A 21,990-nucleotide genomic window follows, 5' to 3' on the forward strand; every position below is an offset into this window, starting at 1 on the left:
TTGCTTCCCCACTCCGGCTCCGCCCCCTCGAGTCTTCAGCGCGGGAAATTGCCCACGCTTTCCACCTGACTCGGACCTCCCCCTCCCCCGCGGGGCCCCATCTAACCTCCAAGAACCCCCCCCCGACCAACCCAACCAAAACAGTGCCCAACCAGCCCCAGCCACCCTCACCGACCCAAAAGAGAAAAAACACAAAGAGAAAGAAACCCGGAGCAATACAAAGGCCCCCCCTCGAAACAAAAATAAACATAGCATATCAAGCGCAGTCCCCAATCGCCTGTCCCGACCCTCAATCTGTGTCCAACTTCTTGGCCTGAACAAAGGCCCACGCCTCCTCCGGAGACTCAAAATAATGGTGCCGGTCCTTGTAGGTAACCCATAGTCGCGCCGGCTGCAACATGCCAAACTTCACCCCCTTCCTGTGCAGCACCGCCTTCGCTCGATTGTACCCGGCCCTCCTCTTCGCCAGCTCCGCACTCCAGTCCTGATATATCTAAACCTCCCTGTTCTCCCACCTGCTGCTCCTCTCCTTCTTGGCCCACCTGAGCACACACTCCCGATCGACGAACCGATGGAACCTCACCAGCACCGCCCGCGGAGACTCATTAGCCTTGGGCCTCCTCGCCAGCACTCTATGGGCCCCTTCCAGCTCCAGGGGCCCCTGGAAGGACCCCGCTCCCATCAGCGAGTTCAACATGGTGACCACACAGGTCCCCACGTCCAGGCCCCCCAGCCCCCCGGGACGCCCAGAATCCGCAGATTCTTCCGCCTCGACTGATTCTCCATCTCCTCGAACCGCTCCTGCCATTTCTTGTGGAGCGCCTCGTGCGCCTCCACCTTTACCGCCAGGCCTAAGATCTCGTCCTCATTGTCAGAGATCTTTTGTCGAGCCTCGCGGCTCGCCACTCCCTGGGCCGTCTGTGTCTCCAGCAGTTTATCAATAGACGCCTTCATCAGCTCTAGCAGGTCCGTTTTAATCTCTCTGAAGCAGCGCTGGATACCCTCCTGCTGCTCTTCCGTCCACTGCATCCACGGTGCCTGGTCTCCGCCCGGCGCCATTTTGTCCTTCCGTCGCACCTTCTTCGGGTCCACCACCACCTTTTTTGTCGCCCCGCTCCTAGTTGAAGCCATATACTGACGGGGAGCGGTTTAGACTCCTTCCCACACCGGGAAACATCGAAAAAGTGTCGTTGGGGGCCCTGAAAAGAGCCCAAAAGTCAGTTTATGTGGGAGCCGCCGAATGTGCGACTTAGCTCTGCATAGCCACAACCGGAAGTCCGTAATGTATGATTTAAACAAGAATATCTCATTTTACTACCAGTTTTTATGCTTCCGGTGTGTGCCAGTGAGTGTGGTGCGCAGTCTCAATTGGTGAATCTCAGGTCATAAATTAATACGAGAAGACAGTGCTGGCAGGGACCGTAAGACATAGGAGCAGAATTAGTCCATTCGGCTCATCGGGCCTGCTCTGCCACTGAATCATGGCTGACATGTTTCTCATCCCCGTTCTCCTGCCTTCTCCCCATAACCCTTGATCCCCCTATTAATCAAGAATCTAACTATCTCTGTCTTAAAGACACTCAGTGATTTGGCCTCCACAGCCTTCTGCGACAAAGAGTTCCACAGATTCACCACCCTCTGGCTGAAGAGGTTCCTCCTCGTCGGAGTTTTAAAGGATCGTCCCTTCAGTCTGAGGCTGTGCCCTCGGGCTCTAGTTTTCCAACTAGTGGAAACATCCTCTCCACGTCCACTTTATCTAGGCCTCTCAGTATCCTGTAAGTTTCAATAAGATCCCCCCTCATCCTTCTAAACTTCAATGTGTACAGATCCAGAGTCCTCAACTGCTCCTCATATGCCAGAGAGCACATCCCTTTCCAAGCTTTGCTCAGTTGGGCACAGGTATTGAATCCAGGGGTCATTGATGAAAAGGATAATTATTGAGGGGGAGCTATGCTATGCACTTGCAGGCATTCCACGCTCGTTGCTGTCAACTTCAGAGAGAATGGACGTGTCCAACATTAACACAAGTGGGTTAATGTCATGGAGTGTTGGTGGCTTCTTTCTTGGAATACATTGACCAATTCAGTGGACCATCAAATCACAGTTACATAGAACAAAGAAAGACCATTTGGTCTGCGTGCATGATGGTGTTCATGGACATGAGCCTCCTCCCACCTTTCATCTAATCCATCAATTCAATTCTCCCTCTTGTGTTTATCAAGCTTCCCCTTAAATGTATTGCTGCTCATTGCTTCAAGTTGTCCTTGTGGTAGCAAGTTCACATTCCAACCATTCTCTGAGTGAAGAGGTATTCCCTGAATTTCCTGTTGGAGCTTTTAGTGACTATTCTATATGTATGGCCCTGAGTTCTACTCTTCCTCACAGGTGAAAACATCTCTTCTACATCGACCCTATCAAATCTGGGCTCTTCAATCTTTCCTAATAGGCATGACCTCTTAGCTTTGGCATAATTCATTTAAAACATTTTTGCATCTTCTCCAGTGCCCCTATATGTTTTTAATAATATTGTTGGCCAATTTCATCCCCATTTTTGTTTTAATAACAAGTCTATTATGTGGTACTTTATTAAATGCCTTTTGAGATTCTATATACCAATCAATCACACTACCCTTATTTCCCTCTATTACTTCATCAAATAACTCAATTAAGGTAGTCAAACATGATTTGCCTTTACTAAATCCAAGCTTGTTTTCATTTATTAATCCAATTTTTCCAAGTATGAATTAATTCGTTCCTAGATTAATGTCTCTAAATTATTCCATCTTCATCATTAGGCTGATTCACCTGTGATTGCCAAGTTTAGTCCTCTTCCCTTTTTTAAACAGGAGTGTCACATTTGCAATCCTCTAGCCCTTTAACATCACTCCCACATCTAAGGATGATTGAAGATTGTGACCAAAACCAATTTCCACCTTTCCCTCAGTAACCTAAGATCCCGGAGAAGGGCCTCTGTATTGTATCTTAGAGTGGGAGACCAATTGCACAGCAGGCCTCACAATGTATTGGGGTGAGGCATTTCCTGGCACAATGATCAGATAAACTTTTATAATTGAGGACCAGACCCTGCTGGAATCTTTTGTCCACTTTCCATTCATCCACCATTGAAGTTTTGGTTATGATACGCCTTAATAAATGGAAGCCTTTGTTTATTATGTCACAGGATGCTGTAAAGTAGGTTTATCAGGTCTTGAATAATGTAGAGATGAATCCTTCTACCTCTCCCAACTGTAAACACCCTGCCAGTGTAATGTACGACTGCTTATTCATCAGGAGATGTCCTGTATATTTTGCAGCCAGCCTCCACATTTGGAGGTTATTCTGCTATTTCTCACCATCCAGTGTGGTTGGTAGCTACAGCTCGCCCCAGCAAACTAAAATGTATTCCACCCAGATTAGATGATTTTTCTACTTTGAGCACTGCCAACCTTTAAAGCAGTTCTTTATCTGTTTTTCATCTTTCTCAACTAGCTCCTTTATCGTTAGCAACATCTTTGTTTTAATGAAGACAAATACAAAATACTCATATAGTACAATGCTCTTTGCCTCCATAAGAAAGTCTTCTCTTTGATTCTTAATTAGTCCCACTCACCCATTGACTGCCCTTTACATCTTTCTAAATGAAAAATCGGTAGAGCGCCAGGGTCCCAGGTTCGATTCCTGGCTTGGGTCACTTTCTGTGATGAGTCTGTACATTCTGCCCGTGTCTGCGTGGGTTTCCTCCGGGTGCTCCGGTTTCCTCCCACAAGGTCCCGAAAGACATGCTGTTAGGTAATTTGGACTTTCTAAATTCTCCTGTTAGGTAATTTGGACATTCTGAATTCTCCCTTACTGAACGCAAACAGGCGCCGGAGTGTGGTGACTAGGGGATTGATTTCACAGTAACTTCATTGCAGTGTTAATGTAAGTCTACTTGTGGCAATAATAAAGATTATTATTGTAGTTCCACAAGCAGATCTTTCCATTAAAAACAAAACAAAACTGTTCTCTCACAATGTTATACTTTTACTGAATCAAGATAAGAGTATCATTACTCATAAAACTAAAAGAAAGTTATAAGATTACAAGCTATAAGATTTAGAAGATGGACAGATTAGATGATGCGGATGCCTCTTTAAGTTTAGCAAAATAACTGACTTACAGTCACATTGTGGCTATCCTGATGTCTGTGACTTCTTAGGATAAGGCAGAGAGGAAGGATGAGAAGTTAAAACAGTAACAAATTTACATTTGCGATGTAATCTAAATGTAGAAGAGTTCCCCAAGATGCTTCACAAAGGATATAGTAGAAAAGAAATAAATGATTATACAGCAGAGGTGACCCAAATCTTTGTTGACAGGTTTTGAAAAGCTTTTTCAGGTGAAATGAGGTTTGGAAAGTGAGTGCCAGAGTTTAGGGCTGGGATAGCTAAATGTGAGAAAGAGGTTAGTAATAAAGATCATTTGCGGAAGATCAAAGAAAGGGCTCAGGGGTGATAAGCTAAGCAGAGAGGAGACAACAAGGCTTGAGTGCGACAAGAAATAAGTGCCAACTTGGGAATTTACTGCAGGTAGGAATTCAATGACATGGGGAAAGAGATAACTAGTAGGTAGCTGAAGATTTTATCCCTCTAAACCACAATAGTTTAAATCAGTTCTGGGAGATAGAAATATTGCATTAAATCTATAGCTTAGATAGTTATACTACTTAATTTAACTACAGTTAACTGATGACAGTTATCAGACTGATATTTCTAACTCGAAACCTAATGAAAGAAAACACAATTAAGGTGACAGGGCAGATGATGTGTTGCAGCTTTCCATGTGGGAGTTGGTGGACATCAGTGTGATCCACCACAACCACATCTGCAGTATCTGCAGCTCAAGGAGTTTTGGTTCAAGAGTTGATGAGCTGGATTCTGAGCTTCAAACACATGATGAATCAAGGAGGAAAGTTACCTGGACACTTTATTACACCACTTGCATTAGGTACTTCTGATTTGATCTGTGATCAGGGATAGAAGGTTCAGACTGCGAGTGAGGAATCACGTCAGTATGGTGAAAGTATTACAAATTGTCTTTGCTCTTCAGGGTAATGCTGAAATTGTGGGTGAAGAGAGTCTCATTGCAATGCTTAACATAGTCACGTCAGATATGAAAGATAAGCAAAGCCTGCCCCAGTTTTCAGCCCTGAGATTTAAAACAGTGAAAATGACAGACACAATTCAATGGGATAATTTCGGAGTGTCATTTAGGGCGCATTTAGCGGGATATTTCTCGACGGCCGCGTTGGCAAAATCGCGGCCCACATTCAACCGCACTTGGTGCAGAAAATGAGCCCCACGAGCTTCTCACCATTACTGGCTGTCTCGCCGTCTGATTTGCCTGACTCACGCTGCAGCCTCTCGGCGCTAACAAGGGGGAGCTGGTTTTCAACACTCCCTCACCACTCACTCCCATTTAACACACAAGCATGGCACTGCGCAGACTTGCTCCTCGCTGGGTGATGCCGGCCCGGCCAGGCTTCTCGACGCTGTGAATGAGAGGCGGGACATCTTGTCCCCTCCCAGAGGTTTGGGGGACCAGGAGCAGGGTGAGCAATGCCACCTGAGAGGCAGTGGCAGCGGCTGTTAATTTGGGCGCATGACCAGGAGGACCGCCGTCCAATGTCGGAAGAAGACCAATGACCTTCACAGAGCTGCAAGGCAAATTACTACCTCTCTCCTGGTTTCAATTACACCTGCCACCCCTCATATTCACAAATCCCCTCCCGAAACATCACTGGCTGACACCTTGCACCCTCCCCACATCCAATCTTCACGCTTGTTCCTCAGAATGCAGATGATAAGACACAACCGTGACATTCAGGAGGGGATGTCAGTGACATTCCAGAGACTGCATCGTCGATTGAAGGAGTTCCAAAGGCTTCGGTCGCAGGAAGTGTTGCCGACAATGCAAGGCACCGAGGTCAACACCACCAGGGCGACCTTCGTGGAAAACCTGGAGCACGGCGTCCGTATATTGAGTGGTGATGCCCAAGGCATGGCTATGTCTGCAACGAACATGGCTGAGGGCCTTAACATTATGCCCCAGTCACTGAGGGACATGTCCCAGATGCAGGTGGGCATTCCTGAGGCACTCCAGAATGTGGCCCAGTCACTGAGGAGTATCGCTGAGGGTGTTGACACCATTGTGCAGACAATGGGGAGCTGACAGGACTGGCAGAGCCAGAAGATTCAGAGGCCACTGAAGCTTACTCTAGCTGTCCCTCCATCCCATGGTGACCACCAGGGCCCTATGGGCACCGTCAAGGAAGACGAGGTGCTGGAGGCCACCCCAGGGTCTTCCACCAAGGAAACGATTGCGGTCTCCAGTTCTTCAAATCCACCCATCTTCTGACACTGGCACATCTCAACGGCAACAGGCAGAACAGGGTGACACGGAGATGCGTGTGGCACCGGTAAGTTGGCCGGGCTCTCCAGCTCCAGGCCCTCCAGAAGACGTCCGCCACGGGCATCAAAGGCTACAGGGCATGGAAAGCAGCAGGCTGCCTCCACCTCTGATGTGCAGCCTGGGGACACACTGATGTAGCAGTCGACCGCGAAAGATCAAGAAGATTGAGGGACATTGGTGGGGGGAGAAGGGGGGATACTATCTGTAGCTAGGGGAATGGAAATGTCAAATGTTCAATACTGAAACATGTAACATCTGATACATGTGAAGCCTTTGTCACATTAATCTTCACAGTGGGTCAGCCTGCAACCACACTTCCACGATCACATGCCCCCGATACAGACCCCTTTCAGAGGATAGGTGTGAGCGTGCTGAAAGCTCGAAAGACAGGCGTCAGACATTTGCAGAAATTGACCCGCTGACAGTGCCGATACAGGCCCATCACCCTGGAGTGATGTTGCACAGACCCTTGGAGGGTGGAATAGAGTGGTTGGGGAGGGGTGGTGTGATTGGGTGGGGGGGGGAGAGAAATCATGGAAATAGGGCACATGGGGGAGAAGGAGAGAAATGGAGAAGCGGGGGATTGGGGAAGGAGGGAAATGGAGAGGAGGGGGGAGATGGGAAATGGAGATTGGGGGGAAGGAGCGAAATGGGGAGGAGCGGGGATTGGGGGAGGAAGATTGGTGGGAAGCGGGGAAATGGGGGGGTGGGGTTGGGTTGAGCTGACGGCATAGCCTCATCTAATGAGAATCTGATGAGGATGAGGGCCTCCCTGGTCCTGTGGGCATGTTGCACCCTTGCTGCCCCGCCGCCTGGCCTCCAGCTCCTCCCTGGGCTCGTCCTCCAGCACCTCCTGATCCGCCTCATCATCAGACAAGACCATACGTCACTCCTCATCCAGCATGTCGCCCTACTGCAGTGCCAGGTTGTGGAAGGCACAGAAGACCACAAAGCGGGAGGCATGCAGGCCTCCACCAGAGCGGTCCAAGCAACAGAACCACTTTTTCAGTAGTCCAATGCACCGCTCAATGACCACACAGCTGGAAACGTGAGCCTCATTATATCAGATCTCCACCTTGGTCTCAGGCCTCCACACCGGCGTCATCAGCCAGGACCACAGTGGGTATCCCTTGTCCCCCAAGAGCCAACCTGTTATCCTGAGATCGTCCTCGAAGACGCTGGGGATTTCCAAGTGTCCCAGGATGTAGCTGTCATCCACTGTCCTTGGGTAGTGGGCACACGTGCATGATATGGAGGCGATGGTCGCACACAATCTGAACATTCACGGAGTGAAACCCCTTCCTGTTACTAAAGGGCACTCCCTGATGCCCCAGTGCACGCAGGGCAACATGCATGCCATCTATAGCCGGAGAATGATGGAGCATGGGCATCTTGTGCTTGATCCAGGTTGAAGGTGATAAAGTCTGATGCTCTGGCATACAGGGCATCCATGATCTCCAAGATGCACATGTGGGCTGTAGATTGAGAAATGCCACACAGGTCCTCGCTCGAGCCCTGGAATAAACCGGTAGTGTAAAACTTCAGGACAGGGTATCCTCCTCCTCCAAGGGGTGCCAAGTCTGTGAGGATGTGGCACAGGTGCAGGACCGTCTCACTCCCGAGACAGAGTCTTCTGTGGCACATGCTGTCAGTCCTATCATTGAAAGACCAATGGCGCCTGTACAACTTGAGCTGTCACTGGCCTCTCTCTCTCTGGGTTCCTCCTCGGTCTGATTGGCGGCCGGGTCTTCAGAGTGTGCGGCGGCCCCCTGCACATGGGATGTCGCCTCCAGCCTGCGGCATGGCTGCTGCCATCTTCTCCGGTGGGTGGTTGCCTTGGTTGCCACCAGCAATGTGAGTGCAATCGCTGCGGGACCGACACAGCATACAGTTTGATATCTGTAAGGAATTGGAGAAGGAGAAGAAACTGACAATCCACTAGGGCTTCCATCCCAGGACCCTCAAATCCCACATGCCCCCCGCCCCCCATTACCCTTATCATGGCTGTCCTGCCTTCTCTGAGTGCCACCTAGTGAGCCAGTTGTTCTGACAAACCTTGCTCTGCACGCGGAACACTCGTCCTCGAGACCCCAGACCTCTGCCGGAAACAGGGAAACCCGGCTCAGGTGCTGTCCCTGATCCACACACTGATCCTTTGGTCACAAGTGGATCCCAGTGCTGAAGCCATGCTTTAGTGTTTGATTATTGACAGCTGCCTCTATGGTGCTGACACTCCTAGACTTCAGGCACACTGTTCAGACTTCAAAGCTTCCTTGAAATGCCGTGCACTGATCATTCCCTGAGGCATGGCACGTGTACCCTTGAGTAGGCACTTGAGAGTTGAGAATATTTTGTTTATTAAGTAGTCAACAGTAGCAAAGATTCGAAAATCAACTACGTAACATTCCACAGATCACACTAACCATCAAACAACAAGGAAACGTCACCATTCCATATTGGTACAAAAAAAGCTATATCTGCTTATTTTCATTAAAAATAAACACGGTATCACCCCTCACAGGTTCCTCAACAGAAATGGAGGATACGCCTGTGAATGTGTTATGTCCAGAACCTTGTCATAGAAATGATCTGTCCATCAATGTGTTACTTGTTCCACATATCAGTGCCATTCTCCATCCAGGAGCCGCAGCTGTGCAGGCCTTCCCACACAGCCCAATCTCACCGGAACCAAATCCTGGCATCCACTTTTCCACTGGCACTCAAGGTGCAGTTGAGCATTCTTGACTTCCAGCATGTTTAACCCGTGGTGACGTGCCAGTTACATGCAGCATTCACATCACCACCAACAACAACCTGCGAAAGCATTTCTTTAACAGCATTAGCAGGTGGCCCATTTGGCTCCATGTCAAAATGATCCTGCAATGTCGTCTTGCTTCAAACCGAATTGCCTTCTACACTGATACATCCCCTTAACCCAGTGTTCCAGGACCCAAGTATCTTAGAAAACATTGTCCTTCTTTCTGGATACAGGAAAGGAAGGCAACAGCAGCCTCCAAGCATCTGTCGCCACCAGCAGAAGCAAGCAGCAAACACAACCCGTAGCTGTGAAGTGTTCTCATAACTAATTTCTTATTCACAACAGCCTTCAGTTGTGAAGTTAGAGGCTGCTCACAGCCAAAGGGAGTGAAATTGACTTTCAGCATTGAAGCCACAGCAAGGTTCTGTTCTGGAAATGTTTGGTGGGACGGACAGGCTTCAGCTTGCCCCTGTTTTGGGTCTCCACAATATTTAAAGATTGCTTGAAGGCCTCACAGATGTAAAGCCCATCCCCCAGGGGCGACTGCTGACCTGGAAAGCTTCAGCCCCCCCCAATCAAGCCCTTCTCCCTGAGCACTGGGCCAGCAGCTTCAGTGCCCGTGAGCTGCATGCTGGAAAATGGAAATGCTGCTCACCTCCTCACTTTCCCTCAGAAGCCATCGCGCCAGCTTCACGTTTTTAAAAAGGAGAACTAAACGACATCCGCGTGATTTCTCGCTGGGGAGGCGGGTAATTCCTGGGAGGCCGCTGCAATCGACTTCAGTCTCACTAATGAGGTTGAAATGAGGGTCAATGATATGCATTTTGGGGCGAGTTCCGGAACTTACCATCACGCCTGGCGCAAATCTCGATTTTGGCCTTTTCTGCTATTTACCCGGGGAGCCCAGATCGCGCCAGGTGCAACGTGATGGTTGAATCATGCCCGACATCTCTGCAGTGTGGCAGATGGTGAATAATCTGGTGGGAAATAAATGGAACTGTTGAGTAGCTCAGCAAGATAGGTATAATGATGGTGGAAAGCTAGAGGAAGAAAACAGTCCAAATCTGAGGTTCTGCTGGAAGGGAATGCCCCAGAACAAGTGGCAGACATTAAGCGAGATTCGGTTCAGGAGCCAGTGGAGGAACAGTTTTAACTTGGAGTTGGCAATGATCAAATAACCACAAGAGTGTGACATTTGAGTATGGGATCGGTCAATGTTCTTGGGCAGTGATCGAACTGGAAAATAGGCTGGGCAGTTGATGAGTGAAGTGATTCTTATTCAGAAGCCAGAGGAGTAACAGCCAGAATTAATTCCGAACAGGAATCATTGCTCTTCCAACCTGTGTATGTATTGTAAAAGCAGAATTATTTGTTAAATAAGACTCGTAAACTTCCAGTAACCTTCAAACTAAATGCTGACTTTGCACAATGGAAACTGATTTACAGATACCATCAACGAATATTAGCTGGAATTGTATTAAATCAAACTGCGAATTGATCATCGTGTGCTCTTCTTGCAGAAAGTGCTGTTCTCATTGGGTGGCTCATTTCTGTACTATGCTGATCGTTTCAAGTTATACAGTGCATTCTGTGCCAGTCACACAAAGGTTCCCAAGGTCCTTGTTAAAGGTAATTGTATTACAGCTTTGTACACAGTTTAAATTGCATATCATACATCATCGTGAAAGCTTCATGTCCCTTACACTAATGATAACCTTTATGTAGAAATATTCATTGCTTTTAAGGAATGTGTAAGCATAAAATTCAGAGAATTGGTATGTGAAGAAAATTATAATTTGAGCTGAAAAAAACAGGATGCTGTGGAAGATTTTACTCCTTCCTTTCTAAGTATAGAATGTTTTTAACAACATAATATTCATTAGTTTCATAATTTTTTTTGTGTTTTCTATTCTACTTGTATTTAGCCAAAGTTAATCCAGCCTTTAAGGCCTTCCTTGATGCCCAGAATCCTAAACAGCAGCACTCATCAACGTTGGAGTCCTACCTGATCAAGCCTATTCAGCGTGTTCTGAAGTATCCCCTTCTGCTGAAAGAGTTGATCTCTCTTACAGACTTGGATAGTGAGGAACATTATCATCTAACTGGTAAGAATGTGCAGATTGTATATTTAGTCCTCATTCATTGTACAAGTCTTTATCAACAGGGAAGAATAATCTTGGGGTATTTCATGCCTGGCTGCACTGCCTGCATCATCAGGGAGCCAAGTTATAGACTAGCACTGGCTGAAACCTGAGAGGAATGATAGAGATGTGCCAGTGAGGGTGAGAAGGAAGGAAAAGTGGTAAGAGTGATAGTGCAAGAAAATGTAAGGGAGAAAATGCTTTCTGGTGTGGGGTACTGTAATGTATTGTAAGATTGATTTATGCTTTGATTTCTCGCTGTTTGCCACACTTGTTCAGGATTTTGCATGATGTTGCTTTTTCTCTCACAGATGAATAGTGTAAATCATAGCTCAGTCCATAAGATCAAATTCTGCATGGCGATCCTTAGTTAGACACTATTATTCTGCATGAATGCAAAGGCACTGACTTATTTTGCTTGAATGTTTACCGCACTGAAACAGAAATCATTAAATTCTGGAAGCAAGTGAATCACTTATTAAATGTTAATAAGAACACAATAATTTAAAATGGTTGGCTCATGTTGGCTAGAAAACTTTGTCATTATATTGTGTATTAAATGCATTGGTCCTTGAATGTGTCTAATTGAACTACTGTACAACAAATTCAAATTTTGGTGGAAGCCCATATTATATTTTTCATGGGTCAAATCTTTCTTAATTCTGATATTCACTTCCAAAGAAGATATCGGCCCAATATTCCTTCTAACTTTTCTTCTCCCCCCAACCCCATTGGTAGGAGATGTCATTCAACGTAATGCTCACTATTATGATATGGCGGTGAAACTAATTTTCCATTCAATTTTTTTTCTCAAAATGCAGTTTCTTCAAATGAAAACTCAGCAAATTTCAATAGCTGGGCCTGTTTTCTTTCTTCTGTGTTGTATTAGTTTTCCATGAATTGTGTATATTGTGGATTGTTGATACTTCCTGGAGTGAGAGTTTAATCAATACTACTAAATGATACACTTGATAGCTGGCACATAAACATTACCAGTATAATATTTTAAAACTACGTTCTGTTATGGGAAGTGTTATTTTGAAGATTGTACTTTATTTTCACCAAATAGATATAGATTGACATGATCAAAAGGGAAATGGAATGCATTGATTCTTGTGCTATTTGTGGTTAGGGGATTGGCTCGTGGGAGAGAAAATGAATTGTGACAACCTGTCCTGAGTTAGTGGAGATATGAGGCTGAATTGATATTCTGGAGTTTTGTGTAATGTATTTATCATAGTGCCATGCAGAAATTATCATCCAAAATCAAATCGAGTCTGTGTTGGCAGATTGTGTGCGCTTGTAGAAAAGAGTTGGTGTGAGGAAAATGAGAGTCTAATATTTATTTTTTGCAATATCATTGACATATACTAGGAAACAAGCTTGTATGGATGTGACTAATTTAATTGAATTGGAGATAGTCAACTGCAAAGGTCAAATGCCAGTAAAGGAGACGTGAAGGCAAGTGGTTTGAAATGGCAATGAACAGAGAGCCAGGAGAACTTGAATATGAATTTACATAAGGCAAATAGAATAAGTGATTCAAAGTTGGCAGTTGTATTTCAAAAAGGAACGTACTCAATTGGACGATGGTAAATTGATGAGGCAAAATAGTGTATGTTTACTTTTACAATATAATAGCCATAAAGATTTAAAAAAGGTTGATCAATTCTGGGAAAAGGAACTTCTCAAGGGTTGTCGAAACAATAGAGTGTAAGATCAAAGGGAAAAACAGATTTAAGGAAACATTGAAGACTGTGTTGGTGAGGTGTGACTGTGAGATTTTGAACAAGAGTGTGTATGCTGATGCCAGACCTGTGAACATCAGTTTGCTGCCACTCTCCAAGAGCACCACAAGAGCAGCAGGGTATTGTGTGGTAAGGTTATCAGAATTTGCTAGAGAGTAAAACTCTACGAGAACTGTTATCATCAGAAAGGGGTTTAGCTCCCAGTTCTTTTAAGCCAATATCTTTTGGGAAATGTTTGAAAAGTACTGTTGACTGTGTAAAGGTGTTCTTGTGTTTAAAGGACACTCAGAGTTACATTTTAAAAGTTGGTGTTTCATTTTGATTTACGAAGAAACTGACTACCATGTGCCAATATAATTAACAAATGGTTATGTATATATTTTTAAAAGTCATTTTCAGTTATTTAAAACCAAGTCACTCACTGGTAGTAGATAGAGCCTCAGTCTTAAAGTGCTTATTTTTTGTAATAAACTCATTTTCCGTTGTACCGAGAAAACACTCTTAAATGTATTCATGAATATTTTTTAAAGATAATTTTGGATTACCAAATGCGGCCAAAGTTGAAATTCTATTTAAAATATCTGACAGATTTTTTAAAATAATAAAACTGAAAAATGTAGTTCAGGCAATTTTTTTCTTTGCTTTGATTGATATAGAGTCATAGTCATAGACTTTTACAGCATGAAGACAGGCCCTTTGCCCAACTTGTCCATGCCTCCCAGTTTTTAACCACTAAGCTAGTCCCAATTGCCTGCATTTGGCCCATATCCCTCTATACCCAGATTTCCCATATAACTGTCTAAATGCTTTTTAAAAGACAAAATTTTACCCACCTCTGTTACTGTGTCTGACAGCTCGTTCCAGACACTCACCACCCTCTGTGTGAAACAATTGCCCTTGCGGACCCTTTTGTATCTCTCCCCTCTCACCGTAAACATATGCCCTCTAGTTTTAGAATCCCCTACCTTTGGGAGAAGGTGTTGACTATCTACCTTATCTATGCCCCTCATTATTTTATAGACCTCTATAAGTTCATCCTAAGCTTCCTACGCTCCATGGTAAAAAGTCCCAGCCTATCCAGCCTCTCCTTATAACTCAAACCATCAAGTCTCGGTAGCATCCTCGTAAATTTTTTCTGTACTCTAATTTAATAATATCCTTTCCATTATAGGGTGACCAAAACTGTACACAGTATTCCAAATGTGGCCCTACTAATGTCATGTACAACTTCAGCAAGATGTCCCAATCCTGTATTCAATGTTCAAACCAATGAAACCAAGTGTACCGAATGCCGCCTTCACCACCCTGTTCACCTGTGACTCCACTTTCAAGGAGCTATGAACCTGTACCCCTATGTCTCTTTGTTCTATAACTCTCCCCATCAGCCTATCATTAACTGAGTAGGTCCTACCCCGATTCGATCTACCAAAATGCATCACCTCACATTTATCTAAATTAAATCCATCTGCCATTCATCGGCCCACTGGCCCAATTGGTCAAGATCCCGTTGCAATCCTAGATAACCTTCTTCGCTGTCCACTATACCACCAATCTTGGTCTCATCTGCAAACTTTACTGACCATGCCTCCTAATTTCTCATCCAAATCATTAATATAAATAGCAAATAACAATGGACCCAGCACTGATACCTGAGGCACACCGCTAGTCACATACCTCCAGTTTGAAAAACAACCCTCTACAACCACACTTTGTCTTCTGTCGTCAAGCCAATTTTGTAGCCAATTGGCTACCTCACCCTGGATCTCGTAAGATTCAACCTTATGCAACAACCTACCAAGCGGTACCTTGTCAAAGGCCTTGCTAAAGTCCATGGAGACAACGTCAAATGCCCTGCCCTCATTTACCTTCTTGGTTACCCCTTCAAAAAACTCAATCAAATTTGTGAGACATTATTTTCCACTCACAAAGCCAAACTGCCTGTCCCTAATCAGTCCTTGCCTCTCTAAATGCCTGTAGATCCTGTCTCTCAACTTACCTACCACAGACGTTAGGCTCACCGGTCTGTAGTTCCCAGGCTTTTCCCTGCGGCCCTTCTTGAACAAAGGCACAACGCTTGCCACCCTCCAATCTTCAGGCACCTCACATGTGGCTGTCAATGATTCAAATATCTCTGCTAGGGGACCCGCAATTTCCTCCCTAGCCTCCCACAACGTCCTGGGATACATTTCATCATGTCCCGGGGATTTATCTACTTTGATGCGCTTTAAGGCTTCCAGCACCACCTCCCCTGTAATATGTACACTCCGCAAGACTATTTATTTCCCCAAGTTCCCTAACATCCATGCCTTTCTCAACAGTAAATACCGATGAGAAATATTCATTTAGGATCTCACCCATCTCTTGTGGCTCCGCACATAGATGACCTTGTAGATCCTGAAGAAGCCTTACCCTCTCCCTCATTACTCTTTTGCCCTTTATGTATTTGTAGAAGTTCTTTGGATTCTTATTTGCCTTATCTACTAAATCAACCTCATGTCCCCATTTTGTCCTCCTGATTTCTCTCTTAACTCTACTCCGCCAACATCTATACTCTTACAGGGATCCACTTGATACCAGCTAGCTATGCATGTCATATGCCTCTTCTGCTTTTTGACCAAGGTCTCAATATCCTGAGTCATCCAGGGTTCCCTACTTCTACCAGCCTTTCCCTTCACTCTAAAAGGAATGTGCTTACCCTAAACCCTGGTTAACACACTTTTGAAAGCCTCCCACTCACCAACCGTCCCTTTGCCTGTCAACAGACTCCCCCAATCAACTTTTGAAAGTTCCTGTCTAATACCATCAAAATTGGCCTTGCCCCAATTTGGAATTTTAACTTTTGAGCCAGACCTATCATTCTCCTTAGCTATCTTAAAACTAATGGAATTATGGTCACTGGTCCCAAAATGATCCCTCACTAACACTTCTATCACCTGCCCTTATTTCCCAAGAGGGAGGTCATGTTTTGCCCCCTCTCTAGTCGGGACATCCACATACTGAATTAGAAATTCCTCCTGAATACACTCCACAAATGTCTCTCCAGCCAAGCCCCTAATACTATGGCTGTCCCAGTCAATGTTGGGAAAGTTAAAAGTCCCCAACTATTACCACCCTATTTTTCCGGCAGCTATCTGTAATCTCTGCACATATTTTCTTCTCAATTTCCCGCTGACTATTAGGGGGCCCATAATACAATCCTATCAAAGTGATTTCTCCCTTCTTAGTTTTCAGTTCTACCCATATAGACTCTGGGCGAACCCTCGGATATATCTCCTCTCAGTCCTGCCTGATATTCTCCCTAATCCAAAACACAACTCCCCCTCCTCTCTTCCCTCCTGTTCTATCTTTCCTATAGCATCTGTACCCCGGAACATTGAACTGCCAGTCCTGCCCCTCCCTTAACCATGTTTCAGTATTAGCTATAATATCCAAGTCCCATTTATCCAGCCATGCCCTGAGTTCATCTGCCTTGCCCATCAGGCCTCTTGCATTGAAATAAATGCAGTTTCATCTGGACTTCCTTTGCTCTCTGCCCTGCTTTCTCCGACCATTTGTCTGGTCATGTTTTGAGAACTCTCCCTGAGTATTAGTTTTCTTAGCCTAACTAGACCCATTAACTGAGTTCTCTGCAGTCTCTGTACTGTGGTCCTTTTTGATTTTTGACTTGGTTTGTCTGCCTTTCACTTTTTCCCTTACTGCCTTTTGTTTCTATCCCCACTTTTATTCCCTCTGACTTCCTGCATCGCTGCCCATCCTCCTGCCACATTAGTTTAAACCCTTCCCAAAAGCACTAGCAAACACACCCCTAGGACAATGGTTCCAGTCCTGCCCAGGTGCAGACCGTCCGGTTTATACTGATCCCAGAACCGGTTCCAATGTCCCAGGAATTTGAATATCTCCCTCTTCCACCATCACTCAAGCCACATATTCATCTTATCTATCCTGACATTCCTACTCTGACTAGCATGTGGCACTGGTAACAATCCTGAGATTACTACCTTTGAGGTCCTACCTTTTTAGTTTCACTCCTAATTCCCTAAATTTAGCTTGTAGGACCTTATCACGTTTTTTACCTATATCATTGGTGTCTATATACACCATGACAGCTGGCTGCCCACCCTCATCCTCCAAAATGCCCTGCAGCTGCTCTGAGAGATTCTTGACCCTTGCACGAGGGAGGCAACATATCATTCTGGAGTCTCGTTTGCATCCACAGAAATGCCTTACCATTGAGTCCCCTATCACTATAGCTCTGCGTCCCTTTTTCCTGCCCTCCAGCATAGCAGAGCCAGCCACAGTGCCATGAACCTAGCTGCTGCCGCCTTCCCCTGGTGAGCCATCTTCCCCAACAGTATTCAAAACGGTATATCTGTTTTGGAGGAAGGTGACCACAGGGGACCCCTGAACTGCCTTCCTACTCTTACTCATTTCCTATCTCCCTCAGTAATTTTTAACTGCGGTATGACCAACTCACTATCCACGACTTCCTCAGCATCGTGGATGCTCCAAAGTGAATCCATCCACAGCTCCAGAGCCATCAAGCGGTCTAACAGCTCTAGTTGGACATACTTCTTGCACGTGAAAGAGCCAGGGACACCCTGAATTCCCACATCGCAGAAGAGGAACATGATAGGGTCTGGGATCTCCTGCCATGACTTAACCCTTAAGGTAACTTAAAACAACTACAATGCCATGAGAAAAAAGAAAAGGAAAAAGTCACCAGCCAGTCACTAACCTGATGGTCGAGGTGACTGAGTTGACTTCTCCCAGAATCCTCTTCTGCCGTCTCTACTGGATGAACATCCTCCTGTTTGTCACTAGACGGGTTCTTCGCCAACCACAGTACAGTCGAGGTGACTGAGTTAACTTTTCCCAGAATTCTCCTCTGCCGCTTCTACTGGAAGATGATCTCCCTCCTGTTTGTGACTGGAGGGGATCTTCAGCTACCCACAGTACAGTCGAGGTGGCTGAGTTGACTTCTCCCAGAATCCTCTTATCTACTGGACGATGATCTCACTCCTGTTTGCCACTGGAGGGGTTCTTCGGCTACCCTCAGTACAGTCGAGGTGGCTGAGTTGACTTCTCCCAGAATCCTCTTCTGCCGCCTCTACTGGATGATATGTGTATTAATTCCAGAAGGCGCGGACTGATAGACCAATCTAGCTTGTTTTAATCTGAAAATGAAACCACTAACACAGCACGCAAAATAAAGTCCCAGCCCAAGGTTGTCGGGAACTGCTGGTCCGGGTTTGGGAGCTACATTTAAATGTCCCGCTAACGAGCCCCAGCTGGGCGGGCCTCTGCCCGCTCACCATGGAAACTCGTCGGATAGATCAGTCAGGCACCCCAACCACCCCCCTCTCGTGTCCTCGTGAGGGTTATCGCATCATGGAATAAGAAAATGCAAAATAGATAGCTAATTGAACTCCTTGGACTTTTGGGTATAAGTGACAATTTCTACAACATGCTTTTGCCACATCTGCTATGTTGAGTCCATCGGAAGGTTTAATTTCAAAACACATTGAAACTCCAATGTTGAATTTTGTCCATGAAGAAGCTCACTTTAAAAGCGTTGACAGTAACCTTTAATATTATATCTGTAGATAGGGCTCTGCCATGTTAAAAGGCCAAACAATGTTAGATCACACATTAACTGTTGCTGCAGCAATTATATCATGGCTGAACAATCCAGTTCAATACTCAAGCTATTTGGTGCCAGCATTAATTAAAGTGGTCCACAGTGACTTACATTTGAGGAATATCTTGTCTTCCTTGGGGAAGCATTTTTGTTGATAAATATGCAATGGATTTTTAAAATGCAGTTTTACTGTTCCAAATGACTTGCTGAGTGCAATCTCTCAACTTTGATACATGCCTATTGTTTGGGCCTAATCATCTCCAAAAATGTTAAATGCTTTCAGGGAAATGAGCAGTGTACGCTCTATCCCATACCCCAGAGGCATGAATAAACCCAACAGCCTGTGCCCACTTCTCCGCTAAGATAAATATAATTAATATCAGATTCAGCTTAGTTAAATATTAGTGTTCAAAAGTATTTATTTCTCAATTTGCTTTTTCTTTAACGAATGGTAGTGCCATCAACTAACTCCACTTTTCCCCGTTCCACCCATTTTGTTAAGTTCGCTCTTACAGGGAAACTGGCCTTGCCACAATCTCAATGAGGTAAAAATTGAGACCTGTAGTGGAGCTAGTATCTTATTTGTGCGCTGATCAAACCCTCATCCACACCAACTGATCCAGAAGAGAACGATAACTGACCAGTTGAGAGAATTGTCAGTTTATCTTCCACACAATTTGATCAGGGGCTGTTTAGCACAGGGCTAAATCGCTGGCTTTGAAAGCAGACCAAGGCAGGCCAGCAGCACGGTTCAATTCCCGTAACAGCCTCCCCGAACAGGCGCCGGAATTTGGCGACTAGGGGCTTTTCACAGTAACTTCATTGAAGCCTACTTTTGACAATAAGCGATTTTCATTTCATTTCATTTTCATCTGGTCTACTAGCATTTGCTCCCCTGTTCTCTTCTCCCTCCCCAGAACTCTTCTCTCCTTCATTTTCTCATCCTGTCCTACCCCCACTTCCATTCTTGTCTCTCCCTCTCCCTCGTCTCCATTCCCAATACTTGCCTCTCCATCTCCTTCCTTCCATCCTCTCCTTTTCTTTACTTTCTCCTGCCTAGATCCTGTTACCTCCCTTCTCCCACGTATTTGTTTAAACGTCTTGACCTGAATCTTGTACTTGATCTTGAACCCACACGTGCAATGCTGCAGAGATGGAATTTTTTTCTAATTAAATGTCGTTCACTTGAAACACTAATTCTGCTTCTCTGCACAGATTGGACGCACGGTAGCACAGTGGTTAGCACTGTTGCTTCACAGCGCCAGGGAACCGGGTTCGATTCCCGGCTTGGGTCATGTTCTCCCCATATCTGCATGCTCCGATTTCCGTGCTTATTAAGTGAATTGGACATTCTGAATTCTCCCTCAATGTACCCGAACAGGCACTGTAGTGTGGTGACTAGGGGATTTTCACAATGTTAATGTAAGCTTACTTGTGACAATAAAGATTGTTATTTTTAAGATTCTACCTGACCTGCTGAGTATTTCCAGCATTTTCTATCTTTATTATGGAATATTGTTGTTGGTTTGCTTTTCCACCTTATAATTTGTTATACTTCAAGTATAAACAATACCATACTATAAACATTGCAACAGAAAAACAACATACAAACATGGCACTTTCAGAGCTCTTTTGCACATGGCATTTCCCTTGCTCCCCACTCCAAATTTAAAGAGCGCAAACTTGGCATGAAACCCACAGAATTGCCCTATGGCTCGCTGTACATTTAACCTGGACCCTTCATGAAGCTAAAGATTAAAAACATGGAGCAGACAGTGCAATTGTAGCTCAGAATCCTGCCTTCCCAAAACATAGAGACACAAAACGTATCCTAGTTACTTGTCCATGGAAGTGCTATAAACCTAACAGTGTAATCCTGTATTTACCTTAAAAGCAAATTAGTTTTATGATAAATTATCATATTTAATCCTGTTTGGACTGTTGGCAAATTGAGGAAAAATCTATTTCCTTAAATTACTAAAATAACAGAATGAGTTTTTTTCCTAAATGAAAACATTTAATTTCTGCTTAGTTATCGTCACTGTTTTCTTTTCCATTTTTCCCAGGTGTTTCAAGCCTAGTACAACCTATCTTACTACTATTAACATTTTTATCACAGAAATACTAAGATCAAAAGATTTTCCTTCCCTATTTTTGTCTTTTATATGATCCCAATTCTCTGTTCCAGGGGTAGGTTTTATTTAGAAAATTTTGATTTTGTGAATTGAAAAGTATAATGGGGTAATTTCAACTCCTGCCCTGATAGGTGCAAAGTAGTTGGAGTGACCATGACATCCTTCCAAGGCCTGTGTGGTAAAGCCCAAACCATGGTCGGGTTTGGGTCTCGCTTGACAGTAGCCAGCAAAACGGCAGGTGCCAAATGAGCACTCTGTTGCTTACTGGTTATGGGAGAGTAGGTAATAGTTGACCTCCATGCAGAACCAATAGTTCATTGTATGTGGGAGCGAGGTCAATAGTCAATCCCGGAGATAGCCAAAAACAGGCAGTATCCTTTGTGATATATGAAATCTTAAAATCATTGACTCATGGAATATATGACAGGGTCATGGGAAGATTATTGTTAGCTCAAGCCAAAAATAAGTCAGTGGAAGTTTCTTATCATCTCAGAAATTATACAGCCATTACAAGCTCAGAAAAGCTTTCGTCACACTGGATGTTCCCTGTTCAGTGTACTTACATGAAGCTTGTGCAGTGATAGCCTTGTGAAAAGAGTCCACGGTGGTTCACCATCAATCAAAAGAAAGATGTGAGTAAGAATGTAAACTGTGCAGAAAGGAGAGTATGACATTGTTTTTGCTATTGTTAACAAATGTCTCCTTGCTCAATGTTTTCACATTCTCAGAAATAATGACCATGTCTTCCCAATCAATCCATAACATTTTCAGGATTCAAAATGTTTGCCATGGGAACTTGTGATAGGTTTTCATACATTTAGAAATGGTGGATCACTTAACATCATATTCATTTTTGACATTAATATATCAATGTAATAGCCTGATTTCATGTTTTCAATTGTATATAAGTATAATATCTTACAAACAAAATGTGTATGTTACTTAATTGTCACTTATCTTGTTGCTACAGAAATATTGTTGTTTCTACAGAAATATTATTTCCTGCACTAATTTAAAGCATTAACTGAAGCCAGATGATCTATTTCTTTTGTTAATATACTAATGTTTTGTCAGTTTTCATTTGTGACTTTGGAATATGCAATTTATTCTTTTCTGCATA

The 21,990-nt window shown here is 44.5% G+C and overlaps 1 protein-coding gene across 10 annotated transcripts in view; it reads left to right on the forward strand.

Moving 5' to 3' along the window:
* Window positions 1–21,990, forward strand: part of LOC140428034 (rho guanine nucleotide exchange factor TIAM1-like) — a 473,602-nt gene that overhangs the window by 418,629 nt on the left and 32,983 nt on the right. For all 10 annotated transcript variants that reach the window (XM_072514009.1, XM_072514007.1, XM_072514011.1 and 7 more), the window contains 2 exons: window positions 10,729–10,837; window positions 11,134–11,313. In XM_072514009.1, the coding sequence (XP_072370110.1) occupies window positions 10,729–10,837; window positions 11,134–11,313 (289 nt within the window). The remainder of the gene's footprint in view (window positions 1–10,728; window positions 10,838–11,133; window positions 11,314–21,990) is intronic.

The sequence above is a fragment of the Scyliorhinus torazame genome, chromosome 8 (genome assembly GCF_047496885.1).
Source record: "Scyliorhinus torazame isolate Kashiwa2021f chromosome 8, sScyTor2.1, whole genome shotgun sequence".
In the NCBI taxonomy this organism is placed as follows: domain Eukaryota; kingdom Metazoa; phylum Chordata; class Chondrichthyes; order Carcharhiniformes; family Scyliorhinidae; genus Scyliorhinus; species Scyliorhinus torazame.